The 18,705-nt window shown below is 41.8% G+C and overlaps 1 protein-coding gene across 2 annotated transcripts in view; it reads right to left on the bottom strand.

Moving 5' to 3' along the window:
- notch2 (notch receptor 2) overlaps positions 1–18,705 on the bottom strand; it is a 46,194-nt gene that overhangs the window by 18,700 nt on the left and 8,789 nt on the right. For both annotated transcript variants that reach the window (XM_053430189.1, XM_053430188.1), the window contains exons 2-6: positions 14,352–14,433; positions 1,820–2,094; positions 1,160–1,367; positions 903–1,036; positions 351–473 (exon numbers count right to left, since the gene is read on the bottom strand). In XM_053430189.1, coding sequence (XP_053286164.1) covers positions 351–473; positions 903–1,036; positions 1,160–1,367; positions 1,820–2,094; positions 14,352–14,433 — 822 coding nt within the window. The remainder of the gene's footprint in view (positions 1–350; positions 474–902; positions 1,037–1,159; positions 1,368–1,819; positions 2,095–14,351; positions 14,434–18,705) is intronic.

An 18,705-nucleotide genomic window follows, 5' to 3' on the forward strand; every position in this document is an offset into this window, starting at 1 on the left:
TGTGTGGAAGAATGTGGTGCAGATGAGGAAAGAACCCAATACATTTTGGTTCAGATCCAGATTTTTTTTTCAGTGTCTGTAAAACTGGTGTGTCGGGCATTGTTTTTTGCATTGTCACAGGGTTCCCGGGGAACAATTCATGGGTCTTGATATAAGAAACCAAGTATAATTGGGAGATGAAGATTGATATAGAATGACATCTATAAATGTGTACAATTTGGTGCAGTTTGATTGAATTTTAGGTGACTCTTGGGCAAAGAGATATTAACTGTGCCACATTGACAACCACAGCAAAATAATGGCTATAGGAACACATTTACATATGATGAAAATACACACAAATCCCTTACCAGTCCACTGAGGGGGGCACTGACAGTTGTAGGTGTTGACTCCGTCCATACAGGTTCCTCCATTGGCACACTGGTGATTGGGGCAGTCGTCAAGGTTGTTCTCACAGTTACTCCCATTGAAACCTTGCACAAGTTAAAGAAACATTAGTTCAATTGTTAATTTGGGAAGACAAGCAATATATATTCTTTGGTATTGTGTCATATGGTTCGTATATGTTTTGGATCTGTCTAAACAGGGTGGGTGTTTGTTGTGTCTCCAAGGAAACTGTAGCAAACTGGCAGTGCAGTGTGTTTAATACAACACAACCAGCAGGATCAGACTGTTTACACTACAAACATCATGTAACAATTCAGAAACTCAAACCAGCATTTACATATCTACTAACTCCAGTTACACAGTGTGTTACACAACATTTTGCTTTCCCTCTATGTCAGCACCAGGCAACAACATTGTTCATTGTACACAGCCTGAGTATTTTTCTAGTTCATGTTCAGAGTGAGCATAAAAAAGATGAACAGAAAAGTAGTATTTCACAATTGAAATCCTTCTACCTGGAAGGCAGTGGCAGGAGTAGCTGGTTTCAGTGATCTGGTGGCAGGTGCCTCCATTTATGCATGGAGACGGCGAGCACGGGATGTATGAGCTTTCACAATGCTGGCCTGTAAACCCCGGGCCACAGACACACCTGCAGCAATGACAAGAGTTTCATTTAGTTTCATTCAGTCTTTACAGTGAAGTTAAATTGAATAAATAGATTGTCAAAATGTTGAACCTTTCCCAAATGGGTAACTATAAATTAGATTCTCACTTATAGGAGCCAGGGGCGTTGACGCAGACTCCTTCATTTAGGCATATAGAGGGTGTGGCGGCACATTCATTTGTGTCATTAAGGCAGCGAGGACCGGTGTAGCCAGGAGGACAGGTGCACGTGTAACTTCCAGCAGATGGAGAGCTGCATTTTCCACTGTTAGCACAGGGACTAGACAGGCAGCTGTCTTCATGTTCACAACTTGGTCCTGGGGATGAAGACGAAACAGAGGATTTCATGATGATGTGTTACTGTGCTCATTGCAAATTATCACAAATTTAGTTTTAAATTTTTCCAGGATACTGTCAGCAAACATTAAGCCTACAATTGTCTAAAGGACACGTTGGGCCTTCTCTAAAACAGTATTCACTAAACAACATATTTTAACTTATTGATAGAAAATTATCTAATACATGTGTCAGAATCTTAAAATAAGTTTTTATTAGCCATGTCATTAACTTTAAAGATATCCCGCTAACAGCTAAACAAGCACAACCACAAACGGATCATCCCCGGTGGAAGCAATAACAGGCTTCTGAGCGCTAACTTATTAAAGTAACCTCCTTCAATGCAAACAAATACATCATTGTTGTGGTGAGAGACAGATGGCAGACCTCTACAATCCCGTGGAAAACTCCTGACAAATAAACAGTGTCTCACCTGTCCATCCTCTGACGCACTCACACTTGTACTTGTCGAGGGACAGCAGGGTGCAGACACCTTGGTTGGCACAGGGGTTGTTGGGGTAACACGTGGAGTTCTGGGGAGTTTGACAGTGCAGACCAGTGAAGCCCAGGGGGCAACTGCAGGCGGCGCTGCCTGGTACAGGTACACCAGCCACAATGGACACTGAGCAGTTCCCTCCATTCTGGCAGAATCCGGGTTGACAAGGGTCCTTGTGTTGGCAGTACTCACCCAGAAAGCCAGGTGCACACCTGGACACATACACACACACAAATATAAGTCGTGGTGCATGTAAAGGATTTAGAGCTAGTCATCCAAGATGATAAAGTTGAAAGATGAGTTACACAAATATTTGTATGAGTGCGTGTTTGACAGACGCAAACAATCAAAACAAAAGATTGTGTTTCAGTCATGTAGATGTACCACACCAGACAATGGCTGCTGAGGCTGAAAGCTCACACAAAGTCTATCAAATATACAATACTGGCTAATTCACAGACTTCACAGTATTAGCAAAATGTGTCGTGTGAAACTACTCGTTTGTTGCTTACAATATTAAACCATGTTGTAAAGGGTTATTAGAATCAACTCATTTTAATGTAATACCTTTATCAAGAGAGAAATCTGATGCTATTGACAGTACAGGGCTTAATGCTCAATAGGAAGGATTTTCAGTCTCATGTTGTTAAGATGAGACAAGAATAGAACCACGAACCCTAAGAGCTAATTTGAATAATATAAACATATTTAGAGCAAGTCTAAATGCCCTTTTACCAGTTAGGGTTAGTTTTTCACTGCCTGAGGTGCATGGTTCCAAAGGGTTGCGCAGAGTACACTTAATTATTCCTTGATGTCTTTTGGGCGTGGTGTAAAATAAACCAATCAACTCCCTCCTTTGTGGGGTTGGGGTTAGACATTACCCTGACATTACTGTGGCAGATCAGCCAGGTAGTAAGACAGATTCCATCATGGTTTTGCCCATGAGCAAAGTGAAAGACATGGCCTCGACATTACCGAACAAACTGCTCTGAACCCTACGCTGTTGCCCCATAAACCCAGAGAAAAGAGGGAAGCTGGTCTAAGGGTTAAACTGGGGTCAGTTTTGGCAAAGAAGAAGTTCAAAAGCAGAAGGATGTGAGGTGGAGTCATCTGGAAGTTGTTGACTGAAGCCTGGTAGAAACTAAAAACAACAGGCGGAAAGCACCAGCAACTTGGGCAAAGTAACAGATGAACAATAAAACTAGTCAACAGATAAGTAATATCATAAACTACGTAAAAGGTGTTCACAAAGAACTGTGTGGTATATCACTGAAAGAAAAGCACAAACGCATCACTCTTACTGACTTATGACCACATTTTCAAATAATGTGCATCTGTTTTTCCTTCTGCTTACCCATCACTCATTTCTTTCGATTTCTCTCCTTTGTCAGTGAATGGCCTGCATGCTGAGCAGTTGGTAGGATCTAGCAATATTACACAATGTGTCCACTAGATATCTCAATCAGACACAATGCTCCCTTCATTACTTTCTATTCCTTTGTTTTTTCTGTCCCGCCCACTTTCACTTCTCTGTATGTGACAGTATTTGGTCGGAGGTTTCGCTTTGTTACTAAGCAGAAAAGCATCAGGTAACTTCCTGTGTGTACCACTTTGCTCAGCCTGTCTAACATGGAGTGTGTGTGTGTGCGGCACATGGCAGACACACTGTCTGGGGACCTTGGGCAACTGAGCGACCTGCAGCCTCTTACACAGGCCTCTAAACCCACCTCCCTAGAGGGGCTCAGGTAACATATAATGGGAGAGTAGAAATACAGCACACTGTAACCAACACGCACAGGCAAACTCATACCCTCTTTCCTAAAACCGCCAAATGAAAACAACATGGATATTTTATAAATAAGCAGATCTGTAGCATGTAAAAACATACCAGAAACCAAGATCTGTCTTATTGAATATGAAATGGAGAAAAAACTGTGCAGATAAAACTTGCTTGATACTCGTCTCACGCTTTCTTACTTTTATTTATTATTGGCCACTCCACCCTAAAGCAGCTTGAAGATATTAGGTTGTGAGCACATGGGAAAGTGGGAGAATCTTGAGTCCTGCCAGGCACAAGTTTCACAGATCAGTAGCATCTGTGATACTTATGCCTGGTATGATGTGAGTCACCCGCTGTTTCTTCAAATGTGGCGAGCAGCGTCTGACAATACATTCATAGTCTAGCCCAGACATTGTTTCACAAATGTCCAATAACATGCACACCTTCAAGAATAGAACAGGTCCAACAGTATTGTCTCATTGTTAAAAAATTGTGGTAGTATGGTATCTATATCCAAACCCAGAAATATCTTATCAGACAGGGCTGTATACCTAGAGTGTTATCTAAAAATTAGGGCTGCTCGATTAATTGAAATTTAATCGTGATTACGATTATGGGGTCAAACAATCTCCAAACTACTATAATCGAGTTGAAACGATTATTTGGAATTTTTTTCGAAAGAGATGCGCATGTGCAATTCAGTCCTTCCCCCAAAGCATTCAGCGGCCCAGCTGACTGGCTCTCACTCTCAAGCAGCAGTAAAGTGAAGGAGGCGAGTTGTGTGTGTGGTGCCCGGCGGTGAATAAAACAGCACGAGTGGAAAAGCAGGGAGGGCAGCAGCAGACCATGTAACGGCCGCGCCGCGCACCGCTATTCTCAAGCGCGCTCCCGCCTGGCTGTTCAGACCGGTCAGACCGGACCCGCATTTATCTGTGCCGGTCAGTCGGTCATAGAGTGTTAGGGTTGCCATCATTAAGGGTTTGAATAACTGGGCACCAATATCCTGGTTTCTGGGAGGAATAAGAAACGCAGCCGTCCTCTGTGTTTACCGGAACCGGAGGTGATTAAACAAATAAAAGCATAGACTTCAGAATAAGGGCACATATTAATAATCGTTTGAATAAGCGTGATTTGGAAATTGTCCAAAATAATCGTGATTATGATTTTTTCCAAAATCGAGCAGCCCTACTAAAAATGATTGACACACATTATAAATACATCATTGGCCCTGTTCAAACCTGGCATTAACATGGGTCTCGGGTGATCTGATCACAAGTGGACAGCTCTGACTCTGTCAGTTCACACCTGGCAATAGAATGTGTTTCCACATGAAACACTGAGTAGAGCAAAACAGTTTTTGGTTCAGCAGAGGACGTCAGCTGAGTAGGTGGTCCGTCACTGTGGCCCAGGACACATTGGGGTTCACACTTCTAAAATAAAATGTAGTCATATGCGTCCCTGACCACCTCTGAATGGGGTCTGAGTGAAGCGATCTCAAATGTGTCCTTGTGTGTGCTGGGAGCTGACAACTTGGGATCAGATCACCCGTAAAAATATTCTCAAAAAATATTCTGTTTGCACATACTCACGGTGCTGATGACAAACATAATGGAGGATTAGTGATGTCAGATCTTCAAAGAAAAGACAAACTTGCTCTCCCTCTTGACCTAAACCCTCACAGAGTAGAAATGGACATACTTCCTCTATACCTTGTCTGTAGTTGCATGTGTGCACTACAACTCCCTAAATCCCCCAAAACATATTCCTACACAAAAACACGCACACACATAATTACACAAAGATGCCCGCCCCCTCCTCCCCCTCACTCTCAACAAAAACACAGCTTGTTCGTGATATCTCAACAAAACGGCCGTGCTGAGAGTTAGGACTGCTCTTTTTTTTTCTTCACAGATGACCCCCTCCGCCCCCTTTCCCAGAGTAATGACACAGTCCTCTGCCCTGTGACACACATCACATTAGCAAGCTGACACACTAAGAACACCATGTCCAGGTTAATGCCAGGTTTACATTTCCTTCGGAACATTTCACACCTTTTCACCGTGGGAAACAATGGGAAATAGGAGACGTACTTTCAAAGTCAAGACGAACCACTTCAACGGGAGAAAGGGGGAATTTGAAACGTGTGCTTTGTTTTCGGTCTTCTGGTTTGGAATAAACACAATGCCCTTTGTGGGGCATTTCCTTCTCAGTTATATCACATAAAAGAGAATTAGTCAAATGAATTAAGTATGAGTCCTTTCGTAGAGTTGTCTTGAAAAGGTAATTGCTACTTTAAGGTTTTTGTGGCAGCAGGACAGTACAGGAGTAGGATAGTAAAGTTAGTCACTTCATATCTAACCAGTGTTGACACAACCAAATGCCCTGGTGTCAGGAAAAGATACCACCCTGTCCTTCAGGTTTCACTCTCAGACAGAGAGTTTATTATTTAGCCACTGGCTGTATCACTAAGGCCAGAGGCAAACAGACAAGGCTCTGCATGATTCACATCATTGTCTGGGAGTGGTGGCTCACTGAGGAAAAGATAACACATTGGTTTGTCCCTGAATACAGCACAGGAATCAGCGTGATTCTTCTGCTAAATGTTCATACGCACTCTACAGAATAAAGGCTAGCTCTCTCTCGCTAGCTCTCTCTCTCTCCCTCTCCCTCCCCCTCTTTCCCTCTCTGTCTCCCTCTCTGTCTCCCTCCCTCTCTCTCCCTCTCTCTCTCTCTCTCTCGAACAACACAGCGAGCTGCTTTCTGCAGCCAAGCTCATCTATGGGATTCTTTGTTTTGCTCCATGAGTCCTTTTTTTTTTCCTCCTTTTTTTCTCCATCCTTCTCACACTCCGTGCAGTTTCCTGCAGCCCTTCTTTCCCTCCATTTCTCACTCCTCCACCTCTCATTTCTACCCCACTCTCGAGGTGTCAGGTTTCCACAGCTGGCTCACATTAGCGCCCCCCCCTCTCATGCACCACACTCCCTCTCTCTCTCTCTCTTAAACTCTCTCTGCACCCCCTCTCTCCTTCATTCTGTCTCCTCCTCCTCCTCCTCTACCTTGTGCTGACCTCTGTCTATCCTGACCGGCTGTAGGGGGGGGGCTTCAATAAGCAAAGAGGGAGGACTGATTCTCAGTCACTCATGTAATGTCCCTCAACTCCAACCCTAATTCCTGTGTCTCAGGCTCCTCATTCTCCTCCCATCCCTGATCCATCCTTCTCCTTTTGTGTCCATTCTCTCCCCCTACCTCTCCACCTTCCTTTCCTCCCCCTGCTGCAACTTTTCTAGTCTGAGCAACGCTTAATATCTCCATCATGCTCTCCCCCTGCAGCTATCACAGTTAAAAGTGTGAGGGAATAAACCAGCTCACATTTCAATCTCTGGCTCATTCCCTGGCTTGGCTGGTGCATAGGTGGCCTATTCATTGTACTGTAGTCCTGTGTGTGCATGCACGGATGTCACAATTCCGATGCAGAACACATTACTCTATTTGCTTTGCTTCTATGAATGTCTATGCCATTAGCTTAATGGTTGAACTTTCTTCAGACGAGAAGGACATGTACCAGAAGGAAGATAAACTTAGATTAACTTCCACAAACTTCAGATATAGAGGTATGGCACAAAGGAGGAACCACTTTTTTGGAGCCCCATTTCTATACAGGCAGGCAAAAGGTGACCTAAGGTGAAGACAGTGTATGTGTGGGCAGCTGGCTTATTTTCTACATTATACACAAGTTTTTTTTAAACACGGGTAAAAAGAAAAGGGGTGGTTGACTCCTTCCCCTTTGTCACTAAAGCAGTTTTCGCTTCCGTTTTTTTCCCACACTGAGTAACGCCATGACGCCATGAAAGCACCTGAAACTGAGACTTTCTCTCCCCTCGCAGTCTTGCCAATGATGTATTTTGCACAATATGAAGAGGAAAAAAATCACTTTACCCAAGATGTTAGGTCTTACAAGGTCACACTAAAAGAATATAAACTAAATGCAAACAGAAGTGAAAAAGCAGTCAATAACACCATCACCTCGAGCCAGTGGCCCTGTATTAAGGACAAGCCTCAGTGAGCTTATGGCAGCTTTGTGATACCCTTGATTAAATTCCGATATTTCAAAGGGGCATCCATTACAGAATTAGGGCTTGACATTGGCCTTTTGAGGCTTGTCCCACAAGATCTTTCTCTTACGTTGCCAGTGGGTTAAATAGGTATTGCACTAAGTGACTAGCAATAGTGTAATAGTTAGGCCCATACAGCAGTGGGTGTGACGGGGGGGGGGGGGGGGTGAAGAGGTTTGTTCTACAATGGAAAATTAAAATGCACCTTAACTTAGAGACAGAGCTTTAATTACAGGTTATTTTAGAAGGGATGGAAACTATGAACATGTCACTTATATAATCATAAGTAATTTTTCTGAGCTGTAGGTGTATTTTTGCCATGGCAGCTCACTTCCCAGCACTATTTCTCTCTTCATAGCAAAGAGCAGAGGCAAAAGACAGAAGAGGTAGGTAGAGAAAGAGGTTCAAGTTCACACACACATAAAAGAAGGTGACAGATGAGGAAGGTGGGTGAAGTGAAGAGAGAGCACAATGAGGTGGAAGTAAAAGTCAGAAAAGTAATGAGAGTGAGACGTATTGAGAGGGAAGGAAGCGGGGCAGCCAGACTGAGAAGCATCAGTGTAGACAGACTACAGAAACCTAGAGCAGGGTGGAGTCTAAACTCGGGCCCTGTGGTAACATTTCAGGCTATGTTTAGAAACATGTTCATAAAGAGTCATCTGAGTGAGCGCAGGACTCATTTTCTCTCTCAAAACCTCTTCTGCCGATCTCTCTATGTTCTGTATTATCCTGTTTGTGGGGTGGTTTAAGTGGAATCTCCAACAATACATCTGCAAGCTGAAAAAGGTTCTATATCAAGGTCTGCTCTGTGTGTAGTAGACCATGGACTGATTTGGAAATCTTTAACAAGAAAAAAAGCACAGTGTATACCCTCCTTTTATGTTCACCTGATGACAGAATTACTGATGTTTCCCAAGTATTGAATTTATTACTCTAGCCCACCCATGAGACTCACTTGGAACTTCCCACTGGCAGGCAACAGAGTGAGAAATGTAACATGTAATTTATGTGCTGGTGTAGATATTTGTCAGCCTATTATTAAAATAAAAACAAAATATTAATTGAAAGTGAATTACATTTAATTGATAATAGTTGCACATACTTTACTGATTACTTGGGCTTATTAAAAAAGAAAAGGAGATGGTAAACTGCTGAGAGTCAGCGACTTCACATAACAGAGGATGTACAGACTGAGGCCGAGTGTGACAATTTGACAGAGCTGAGGTACTTTTGACCCCACCATGTCATCATCATTGTGTGACAGAGAGACACTTCTCACCTCACTGCATGTGGGTTTATGGTCTGGTTGCTACATTCCTCACTGTTTTGGAAGGCTTCCTCTTTTGAAGAGTAAGGGTTGACTTTCCAGACCTCCATGAAGTGCACTGTTTGTGTATTTCACCCTTAATTTGTTTGTTTTTGTTTGTTACCTTCACCAAGGAGTTTATGTTTTGTTCTGCCTCTAACTGTTTGTCTGGGGTGGGGCATAACAAAAAGCACCTATTAAAATTTGGCACCAATCAGGATCAGGGGGGAGATGAGGAATGTTACTGTCTTTAAGTTTGCAATATGTGATCGATTTCTCAGTGAATAATTCATGGATCTTGATGAAGAAAATGTGGTGTGTTTAAGGGACTGATACTTGTGAATGTGTGCTATTTGGTGCAGAATGACCCAAATAAAAATCCACATCGGGTGAATTCAAATGTAGTTTCATAAGGGGAAAGTCATTCCAGTTTTTTGTGTCTTTTATCAGGTGATCCAAGAGAGATTTAAATCCCAGCAACCACTGACAGAAGGCCATGAAGCCAAGCTCTACTGATTTGATTACGTTTCATAACTAAACAATGACTCGATTTAACTATAAAATGAGCCAAGATCAAAATAGTTGCAGCCCTTGCATCATCATAGCAACACACAGAGCACCATTCAAATAAAGATATGTTAGCTGAACTTCAGACCTCTCTGTGCCAGTACGGGAACTTGCCACAGGCTCAAGGTGCCCTTGATAATTAAAAAAAAACACACACACACACAGACATACACAAATATATTACATACACAAACATACACACAAAGAAACTCTTATCATTGTGTTTCCAGTCTCCACATATACAGTGCTTTTGACTAGGCTGTGGGAAGGAGATAAGTGTTTCGGTGTGTAAGAGTGGGAAATCACTGCCGTGGGTTCTTTTTTTCTTCTCAAGGGTTTGTTGACTTTGGTTTGGATTGTATGCCAAATCCAGTTCAGATATGTGTGAATGTGTGTGTGTGTGTGTGTGTGTGTGTGAATGTGTGTGTGTGTGTGTGTGTGTGTGTGTGTGTGTGTGTGTGTGTGTGTTCCTGATGGAGGGGGTGTGTAATGCAGCTGATGTGAAAGCATCTCTCGATTCATTCAATCTTCTGCAGGCATCCCCTTTTATATCTTAAAGGCATGAGACTTTAGGAGCAGATGTTGCTGTGAAATCACAACACAAGTTTCTATGAGGTGACACAAAGTGGCTGAAACTGATAATAGCAGCAAGAACAAAAGGTCTTCAGCAAACCACTACAAACAGAAATATCTTATTGGAAGATGGCGCAAGCATGACTTTACCGAATGTAAAAGATGAAGATGTCAAAAAATAAAGAGACAGAAAGTGTTGAGAAAAGATTCTGGGGTTGTGGGAGAAGGATTAAGAGGCCAGGTGAGTTTCGTCCAGAAGCTTTTAAATCCTTGCAGCAGTGGGAGGGACCAGGGCACGGATGGATGAGTGACAGTTTGATGAAGAGGGCGTAGCAAGAGGGAAATTACACTCCTCTCTCCGCTCCTCTCCCGTTTCCCTCCCTTCCCCCCCTCGGTGCTGCCCTCTCATCATTAAGGAGTTGTGCTCCGAGGTATTCCTCCTCAAATTACCTGAAAAGAGACATCCTCTTTTCTTTTGGCCCTTTCTCTTCCTCTGTAGCCAGCAGGCAAATTCTACACGTCAATCAAACTGGCAGCAGGTCCACACAACACAGTGACTCTCTCGGCTCAGATTAAAGAAAATAATTTTTAATAAACATAAAGACATGACAGTGACTACAAGAGACAAAAGATAATTGAGAGAATAAGCATTGAGAAGATGGAGACTCAATCCCTTTTATCTCATGGTGTAGTGAAGCGCTTGGACAATATATTATGTGTATTCTCACTTATGAGTCTAATCAGAAATTGACCCCAAACAAACAACAACTTACTTAAGTCAAGCCCACTATTTAATTGTATTCTTCTTTGATTCTAATGAAATAGCTATAATAGCTGATTGTGTGTATACATTTACGACCTCAAGCCTCCACTTGAAAACAATGCCTGCATACCACAGAGAAACATGTCTGTTTGTCTGTATCAGTCGTGCCCCCACATGCTCTATATGAATGTGTGTGTGTGCGACTGAGCGTGCTGACAGATTGTGCACACTAAGAATTGTCTTGATTACACAGACTTGGGACATCTTCATTAGGTCCTACTTCAGAAAATCCTGGAAGCACGACTACATGGCAAGCATTAAAAAGTCCAGAGTGAAAAGCTGCATGTTCCTCACCACACAGAAGTTTGTTGAGAGCCCTTCGTGTAAATGTAAAAGCCCTCAGGCCCAATGTCACAGCATAACCAATTTCTCTGTGCTCTTATTCAATAAATATCATCAGAAGTATTTGCATCCCTTCAGCAATGATAATTTAAAAATACGCAAAACGCAAATTTGTGACATCCACATAACCGGGCAGTGACACAGTCACAACACACACATACACACACACCTTTTTCTCACACCCAAAGCTGAAGGCGTGCAGTGTCACCGGTTAGACAGCTTCTCTGCAACCTGTCCTACGAGGCCGCAGGTCGACCTCTCCCATGTACTTAAACTCTTAGAACATTCTTCTCTTCTTAAACGAGATGCCTGAGCTTTCTATGCAAGCAAAAAATTCTAAAACGTTTTATTCTAGAAATGTCATTTAATCAGTGAACGCTACTGTGCTGTGTAAACAACGAGGCTCAGGTACATTGGATTATAGTGTTAAGAGGTTTTCATTTTCTCTCCTAAATGAAAAAAGTTTGTCTCCACTGTGGTTCTGATAATTTACCAGTGTCCAAACAAAAAACAATACAGTACTTGCATGAACATCTATTATAATTTTCCTGTTATAACATAATTTGAAAATATTTAATAATATGTCACTTGTAATCTCATCCTACTCTATCAATTATAACAAAGCTGGTTAAACTTAACTGGGACTGCCTCGAAGAAAACAGATGAACTGTCCGTCTGCTAACCATATGGTTACTTATCATATTATTTGTCAGATATATAACAGTTAGTCACAGTCTCAGACATAGGGACGCAGGTCTGAGCCACAAGGCCAAAGTGACTGTTTACTTACAAATGGCTGTCTCTACTATACTGAGGAAACTAATAAACACGTAATTACATTTTAACACAATGAGCCTTTTGACTAGCAGCACAGTGCAGACAGGACCAGACAAACAGGGCAACGGCAAGTGTGCGTGTGTGTGTCCTTGCTGTTCCTGATGGCACAAGACACTGACTGAGTAGTTAATCAGTCTAACACTAAGCCTGCGCTCTGTCAGCTGACTCTTCTAAACTAGGAGACTTGTCTGTGTGTGTCTCCAGGGCTAGAGGCCTTTCTACTGTTTTTCTTTTATCTTCAATGTCATCATGTATTTCAGAGAAAAAATACTGACTTCATGGTCACGACTGGAGACAGATAGGCTCCAAGAAAATATAGAAGAGAAGAGCAAAACAACAAAACTGTCCTACATGCCTTAAGAATTCATATTTCTAGTTCCCTTGTACTAATCGACCAAATAAATAATAATTATAATTAACAATATAATGGAAATGAAATGGAATGTTTGCCCTGAAGCACAGTTCTGTATGGATGTCATAGGACACTGCTCTGAAGTTACATGAGATTTTTTATCTGGGTATATGGTAAGGCTAGGATGGGTCATCATTTTTAAAATTTTTAAGTAGTCATAAAATTATAAAAGCAGTTTATGCAACTATCACCCTTTCTCTAATCAAAACATTGTCCCTTATTTATACTGTTGCTTTGTAGTAAGTAATACTACGAACAGCAGAAGGAGACTTTAATGCACCTCAAAGCTGTCATTAAACAACAAAAAAAGATGAACAAATGCATTTCCACTAGCCCCAGTAAACATTTCGGTGTGCTGGATTTGGATTTGAAAAGATCACTGTGATTTTGCCCAAAATTCCCATCTCTACTTTGAACTCGTCTAGGCAACATAACCTCACTGTTTCCTCTTTAAATTAGCTTGACCTAGCCATTCTAGCCTATGTTGATTTCTGACATATTGAATCCACCCATCATACGCAGCCAAATTGCAGATGATAAAAAGCTTGATGCAGCAAGACCCCTTTCCCCCCCATCTACCCTGGTCTCACTTAAATTGTTGTCTGTAAGATCGAGGGTTGACAATAACACGCGCTGTCTATTCAAATACTTGATTCTCCAAAAAAAAAGTTCAGAGTCAACAGGACTCACACATACACACACAACGGACTATCACACACATGCAGATGCTCCACACCAATAAATCTCCTCACACCTGCAGTACAGAGTCTATCTGACCTTCAATTTGTCAGAGGGAATGTCAAACACTGATTACGATGTGTCGCCTTCACCTTCCCTTTTTTTACAGAAGCAGCACAGTGTTGAAATTCCAAAAGCTCTGGGAACAGACGCACAGTGTAATTCACATCGCATTCGATGAAATACGATCAGGTTCATGAACCAGCTATGTGTGTATTTTCGTTGGGAATTTGGCTCGGGAGTGGCAACACAATTATAAAGACAGCTCGGTCTAAATTACAAACTGTGCTACGCTGTCAGTAAGTGGAAGGCATACATCTCAGAGACCACTGCTCTCCTTTACACTTTAGCACTTTTCCCTAAAGTGCTGATTGCGCCAGCGGTAGTTGGCGGCTTACATACAGGTCATTTAAAGTTTCAACAATAAAGTAACATGTGCCAAGGAACAAAAGGCTGCACATGTGTGGTAACAACTAATATCCTACTTGTCATTTTCACTCAGCAAGCCAAGTTTTTTTTCTCATCGGTTACAATAAATAGGTTATCTTCTCAAGTAATAAAAATGTCTCATCATTTTCTTGATCCCCGAGCAACGACAAATCAGTCAACAGTAAAATTATGTTGGCAATGCCTAGAGCTATCAGTTCTATAGTAACAAGAGAGTGTGTAACAAAAAACCCCAAATGTACTAAATAGGATCTTGGAGGTGGAAATGTGTGTATTGGTATTGTTCCCAGTACTGGTGTGCTTTGTCTGACAGAGCAGTCTTTTATTCCCCCTTTCGTGCCTGAGCAAAACCTCATGGTCCCGTGGACAGGCTGAGGTTGATCTAAAAACCCTATTTCTGTGCTGGATTTCACATCCAACAATCCCCTTATGAAGTGTTTCTATTGCTCTGTTCACATTTTCATAGCAGTGTTAGGATGAGAGCCTGAGTTCAAATTAAAAGCCTCTGTCAGTCTTGACCGGCCAATCTTACCTGCAGTATTCAGTGCCATTGGTAAACGTCAGACATGTAGCGTTGTTAACACACGGTGCTTTATTATCCACACATTGCAGACCTGCAAGAGACAAGTTAGAGAGAGGACAATCAGAAGCAGTTTTCAGACATTAACTCAGCAAAATGAGGTACAGATTTTGCATTTCATAAATGAAGAACGCAGCAGGAGATTTCCCAGTCATACGCGATCACAACAACAAAGCATCTCTGGAGTATTAAAGTAAGGGTGGCATGGCATGCAGGAGGTATGACCCATGAAATTTAGTGTTGAGTTTTGTGTCTGTCACGTATTAGAAACACATGGCCGCTTACTTGCAGAGAATCTCTAGGTGTGTTCTCACATGGTCTGACTCGAACATGATCCAAGTGACTCAGACATTTGCGTTCTCACATAGAGCCCCTCAGGATAATTTCAGGAATTAAGTGCATGTATAAAAGCAGCTACAGATACACTTCATCTGCTTGAAGTTCAGTCAAAATTTCCATGACACCAGTTAGTCACTAGTTTTGCTACCTAAGCTGATTAGGCTATTCAGTCTCATACCTTAACCCAATGATATGCTTTAGTAGTTTCAGAAAAGTCTATTGCTTTATTAAAATGCATAGATTTGTAAATTGTGAAAATGACTTCTCCCAGTTCAGTTGGTTATCTACTCTGTGGTGAACAAGGTCTGATGATACGCAGGTTCTATAATATGTTGGTCTTGAATTGCTTAGTCAATTGGTGAAATCCTCAGGCTTTTTAGCTTAAACCAATAATTATGGTTTTATATCAATAAATTACCAATCTAAGTTACTCAAAAGTTAATTAAAAGCTGGGTAGCTTTAGCGTGCAAAGGATGCACTACGGAAAACCCATCCAGGGTTCACACTCTAGATTTTTTTTCCCCACAGGACCTATCGAGTTCATGTTCACATTCCCAACCAATAAAAATCCAAGTGTAGTGCTGCTGACAAATGAAACTGCATAAACCGTACCCCTCTGATGGAAACCACCCAGTCTAAAGGTTTCCTCAATTCCTTCATCATTCCGGAGATAATGCAGAGGGTTCACCACCTATTTAGCCAACTACGCACAGCCAGCTAGTGGTCATAGGGTGGCTGGATGGGCCAGAAGATAGAGATGAGCCTTGAAGACAACAAAACCCAACTATCCCCACACCAGTGAGAGACTCACAGCCAGACACACAAGGTATTGTGCGGCCTTCAAGGCGCCAGAGACACATGGCTCAAGTGTTCTTCACACACACCATGCCGGCCCAACATGCCAAACAGAAGTGTGGTCTTTATTCAAGTCTTTGTTTATCAATGTGATATGGTAGCCATTTGAAGGAAACCATAGTTACTGTATGATTAATTAAGCAAAACTGGAAAAAAAAAAATCAGTAATGGTTATTAAAATCCTTTTTTTCATTAATAGCCTCACTTGTTATAGTGAGTGGTTTTGTAATGTATAACCACGCTATCAGAACAGTGCTCTTTTTAACAGAACTGAGGGGAGGTCAGCTGATTTCGAAGAAATGACAACAATATCTTCAAAAACCAGTCATTGCATTACAGGAAGTGTGCTCAGCTGTGGTGTTACTTCCTGTGCCTAGATTAATCACAGACTCACTTATGTTCAGGAGTCCTTTAGGAGACACATTTACAACTAGTAACTCCATTTGATAGGATTTTGAGGGGTTCATAAGTTGTACACAGCTCAGTTAACTTTCAGGGTCCACTCTCTGAACTGGTCTTATTCCAGAGTACACTAATGCCTTCGAGCCAGGCTGACAGACATAGTTCATTAGACATGGGGATACGATACATAAACCACTGTGAAATTCCTAATCCCAACAAGCATGCGCACACACACAGAGTTACAGACACACACGTCTCTATGCCCCCTCTACTGTAATAGAGTGTGAGTAGATATCAGACTACGGCTGCATTCAAGAGACCACCGAAAAAGCTCTGCTATTTTAGGATTTGTACTTAATGGACATATATGCACAAATGCTACAAGTCAGTACATGGAAGTAATGCAGGTATAATAAAACAATGTAGACATTCAGCATATGTTTAGTGGAAATATTTTTATTGTTATGTTAGCTATGCTTTTACTGTTCTACAGAATACATCATAAAAATAACAACAAATTGCTGTACATTCAATCTTGGCAACACCATAGGATGCCTGTCATCTAGCTAGTAAGAGACAAGAGAATGGCTGAGGGGGAGGAGATGAGGAGAGCTGAAAAGACCAATTCATCAGACAGGGGTAGAGAAGGAACTGAAGCAACTGAGCAGAGACCGGAAAAGGCTGCTGACGCCCCCTGACTGGTTTGACGAGCTTCCCATACACACTGTTGTAATGCCAGAGACATTACAGACCCAATGATCTTACCAGATCATGGGTCATTGTCTGCCTCCTATTACGCCACTTAAATACTTTAACACACGCATGCAGACATTAACCAATCACAGTAATCGACCTTCACCAGCCTGGCCCCATGGGAGCTACTACCACAGATAAACTAAGTAAGACTTGTTCACACACATTAAAATGACTGAACAAAGTGTCTCAGTCACACTCTATCAACAGCATTGTATCCTCTCTACCTAACTGTTCTCAAACTTAACTATCAATGAAATGTGGACAGGAAAACGTTCCAGGAATGAGAGTCGTGATAAGACTGGATCGACAAAGTCAACAGTGAAACCACAGCCAGATGGTGTGAGCTGAGAGGAAACACACACTAGTTACCTTACCAGATGATTTCTAGCATTTGGACCCTTCCTGTTCAACAGTCCTGAGGCCAAATATATATGCATATGTATCTATGTATGTGTGCATGCATGAGTGTGGGTAGTATCAATAAACTAAACGTTACTGGATCTGCAATCGTGCACAAAATGTAAGAACATATCTTATATATTATTGCTACATTGGTCTGTAGGGGTGTAACGGTACACAAAAATCAGGGTTCGGTAGGTACCTCGGTTTTAAGATCACAGTTAGGCATGTTTTCAGCACAGTATAAAAAGTGAAAGAAAACTATTAATGAATTTTTTATTTATGTTTATTCAACCTTGGTTACTATGGCTGTGTCTTTATTACCTAAGTAATTTTAAAAAAGTAGAATAACAAAATAAACACTCTTATAAGTAAATAAATAAAATCTCCATTAAGGTGCAGCATGTAAACAAATTAACTGTACTTAAACTGCACCGGTTAACCAACTACATCCAGTCCTTCACTAAAGTTGCCCTTTAGACACAAATAAGTTCTGCACGTGAACTCACTGTATTCGTTCGGTACACGTGCGTACCGAACTGGAAGGCCCGTACCGGAATATTTTCGGTTCGGATACATGTACTGTATCATCCCTATTGCTCTTTGATATATTTTCATGGTTCCTGCTGATCCATCTCTCAGAAGCTGTGTACGAGGGGAAGGAGCATCTCTCTCTCTCTCTCTCTTAGTGATAATGAAGGCGGGAAATAGTCAGTGTGGTTACACTTCATTAGAGTCGTTGCTGACAATGCTGGTTGCTACAAGTCCAACAATTCTGAATGTAAATTGTAAAACATCTAGCATAATCCATCACCCAACGGAGACATACTTATGTTACTTCCTATTACTTCCTGTAGTTCATCTGCCATTGGCCAAGGTACTGTATGTATGCTTGTAGCCTGGAGCCCACAAAGAGTTGACAAAAGATTAAAAACATGGGTTAATGATTAAAGGTAACCATTAACCAACTGATTATTTTGGTTCGATTTATAAATTAAGTCTAATAGCCATTTGTGGGTCTCTCTCCTAGCTTGCTGTTGATTCGCAAGGCATTCTGGGTACCCCTACGTTCGAAGTGAGGGTCGGAAAAAAACTCCGTTTGGAGGGGTATAAAGCTCTACCCCTTAGCCCTATCCCCCCCCCCCCATCCTAACAAGTATTGGGACACCCTACCCCTACACGTGTACGCGCAAAATGATGGGGAAGGGCTAAGGGGTAGGGTCAAGGGGTGAAATGGGATTGGGACTTACTCTACTGTAGAAACAGCATTAATGTCATGCACTCCTCTCTACCAGAAAGCCCCAAAGTAAGGATAAAGCAGAGGTGGCTGGGGTGTATAGGAACTCATGTTAGTAGTTGGAAGCAGAAGGAAAGGGTATGATATGTCTTGTAACTCTTGAACATGTAAAACAAAAAAAGCAACAGTGGCTTGTTTTCCTTGGCACGAGATCATACAAGCACAAGTTTTGGATGATATATAGCTTTGCCCTTTATCTAAAAAGAATGAGCTTATGTTCACCTGATGTGACCTCACCCAGCCCTTGGCTTTGCTAGA

Source organism: Pleuronectes platessa, chromosome 9 (genome assembly GCF_947347685.1).
Source record: "Pleuronectes platessa chromosome 9, fPlePla1.1, whole genome shotgun sequence".
NCBI lineage: Eukaryota > Metazoa > Chordata > Actinopteri > Pleuronectiformes > Pleuronectidae > Pleuronectes > Pleuronectes platessa.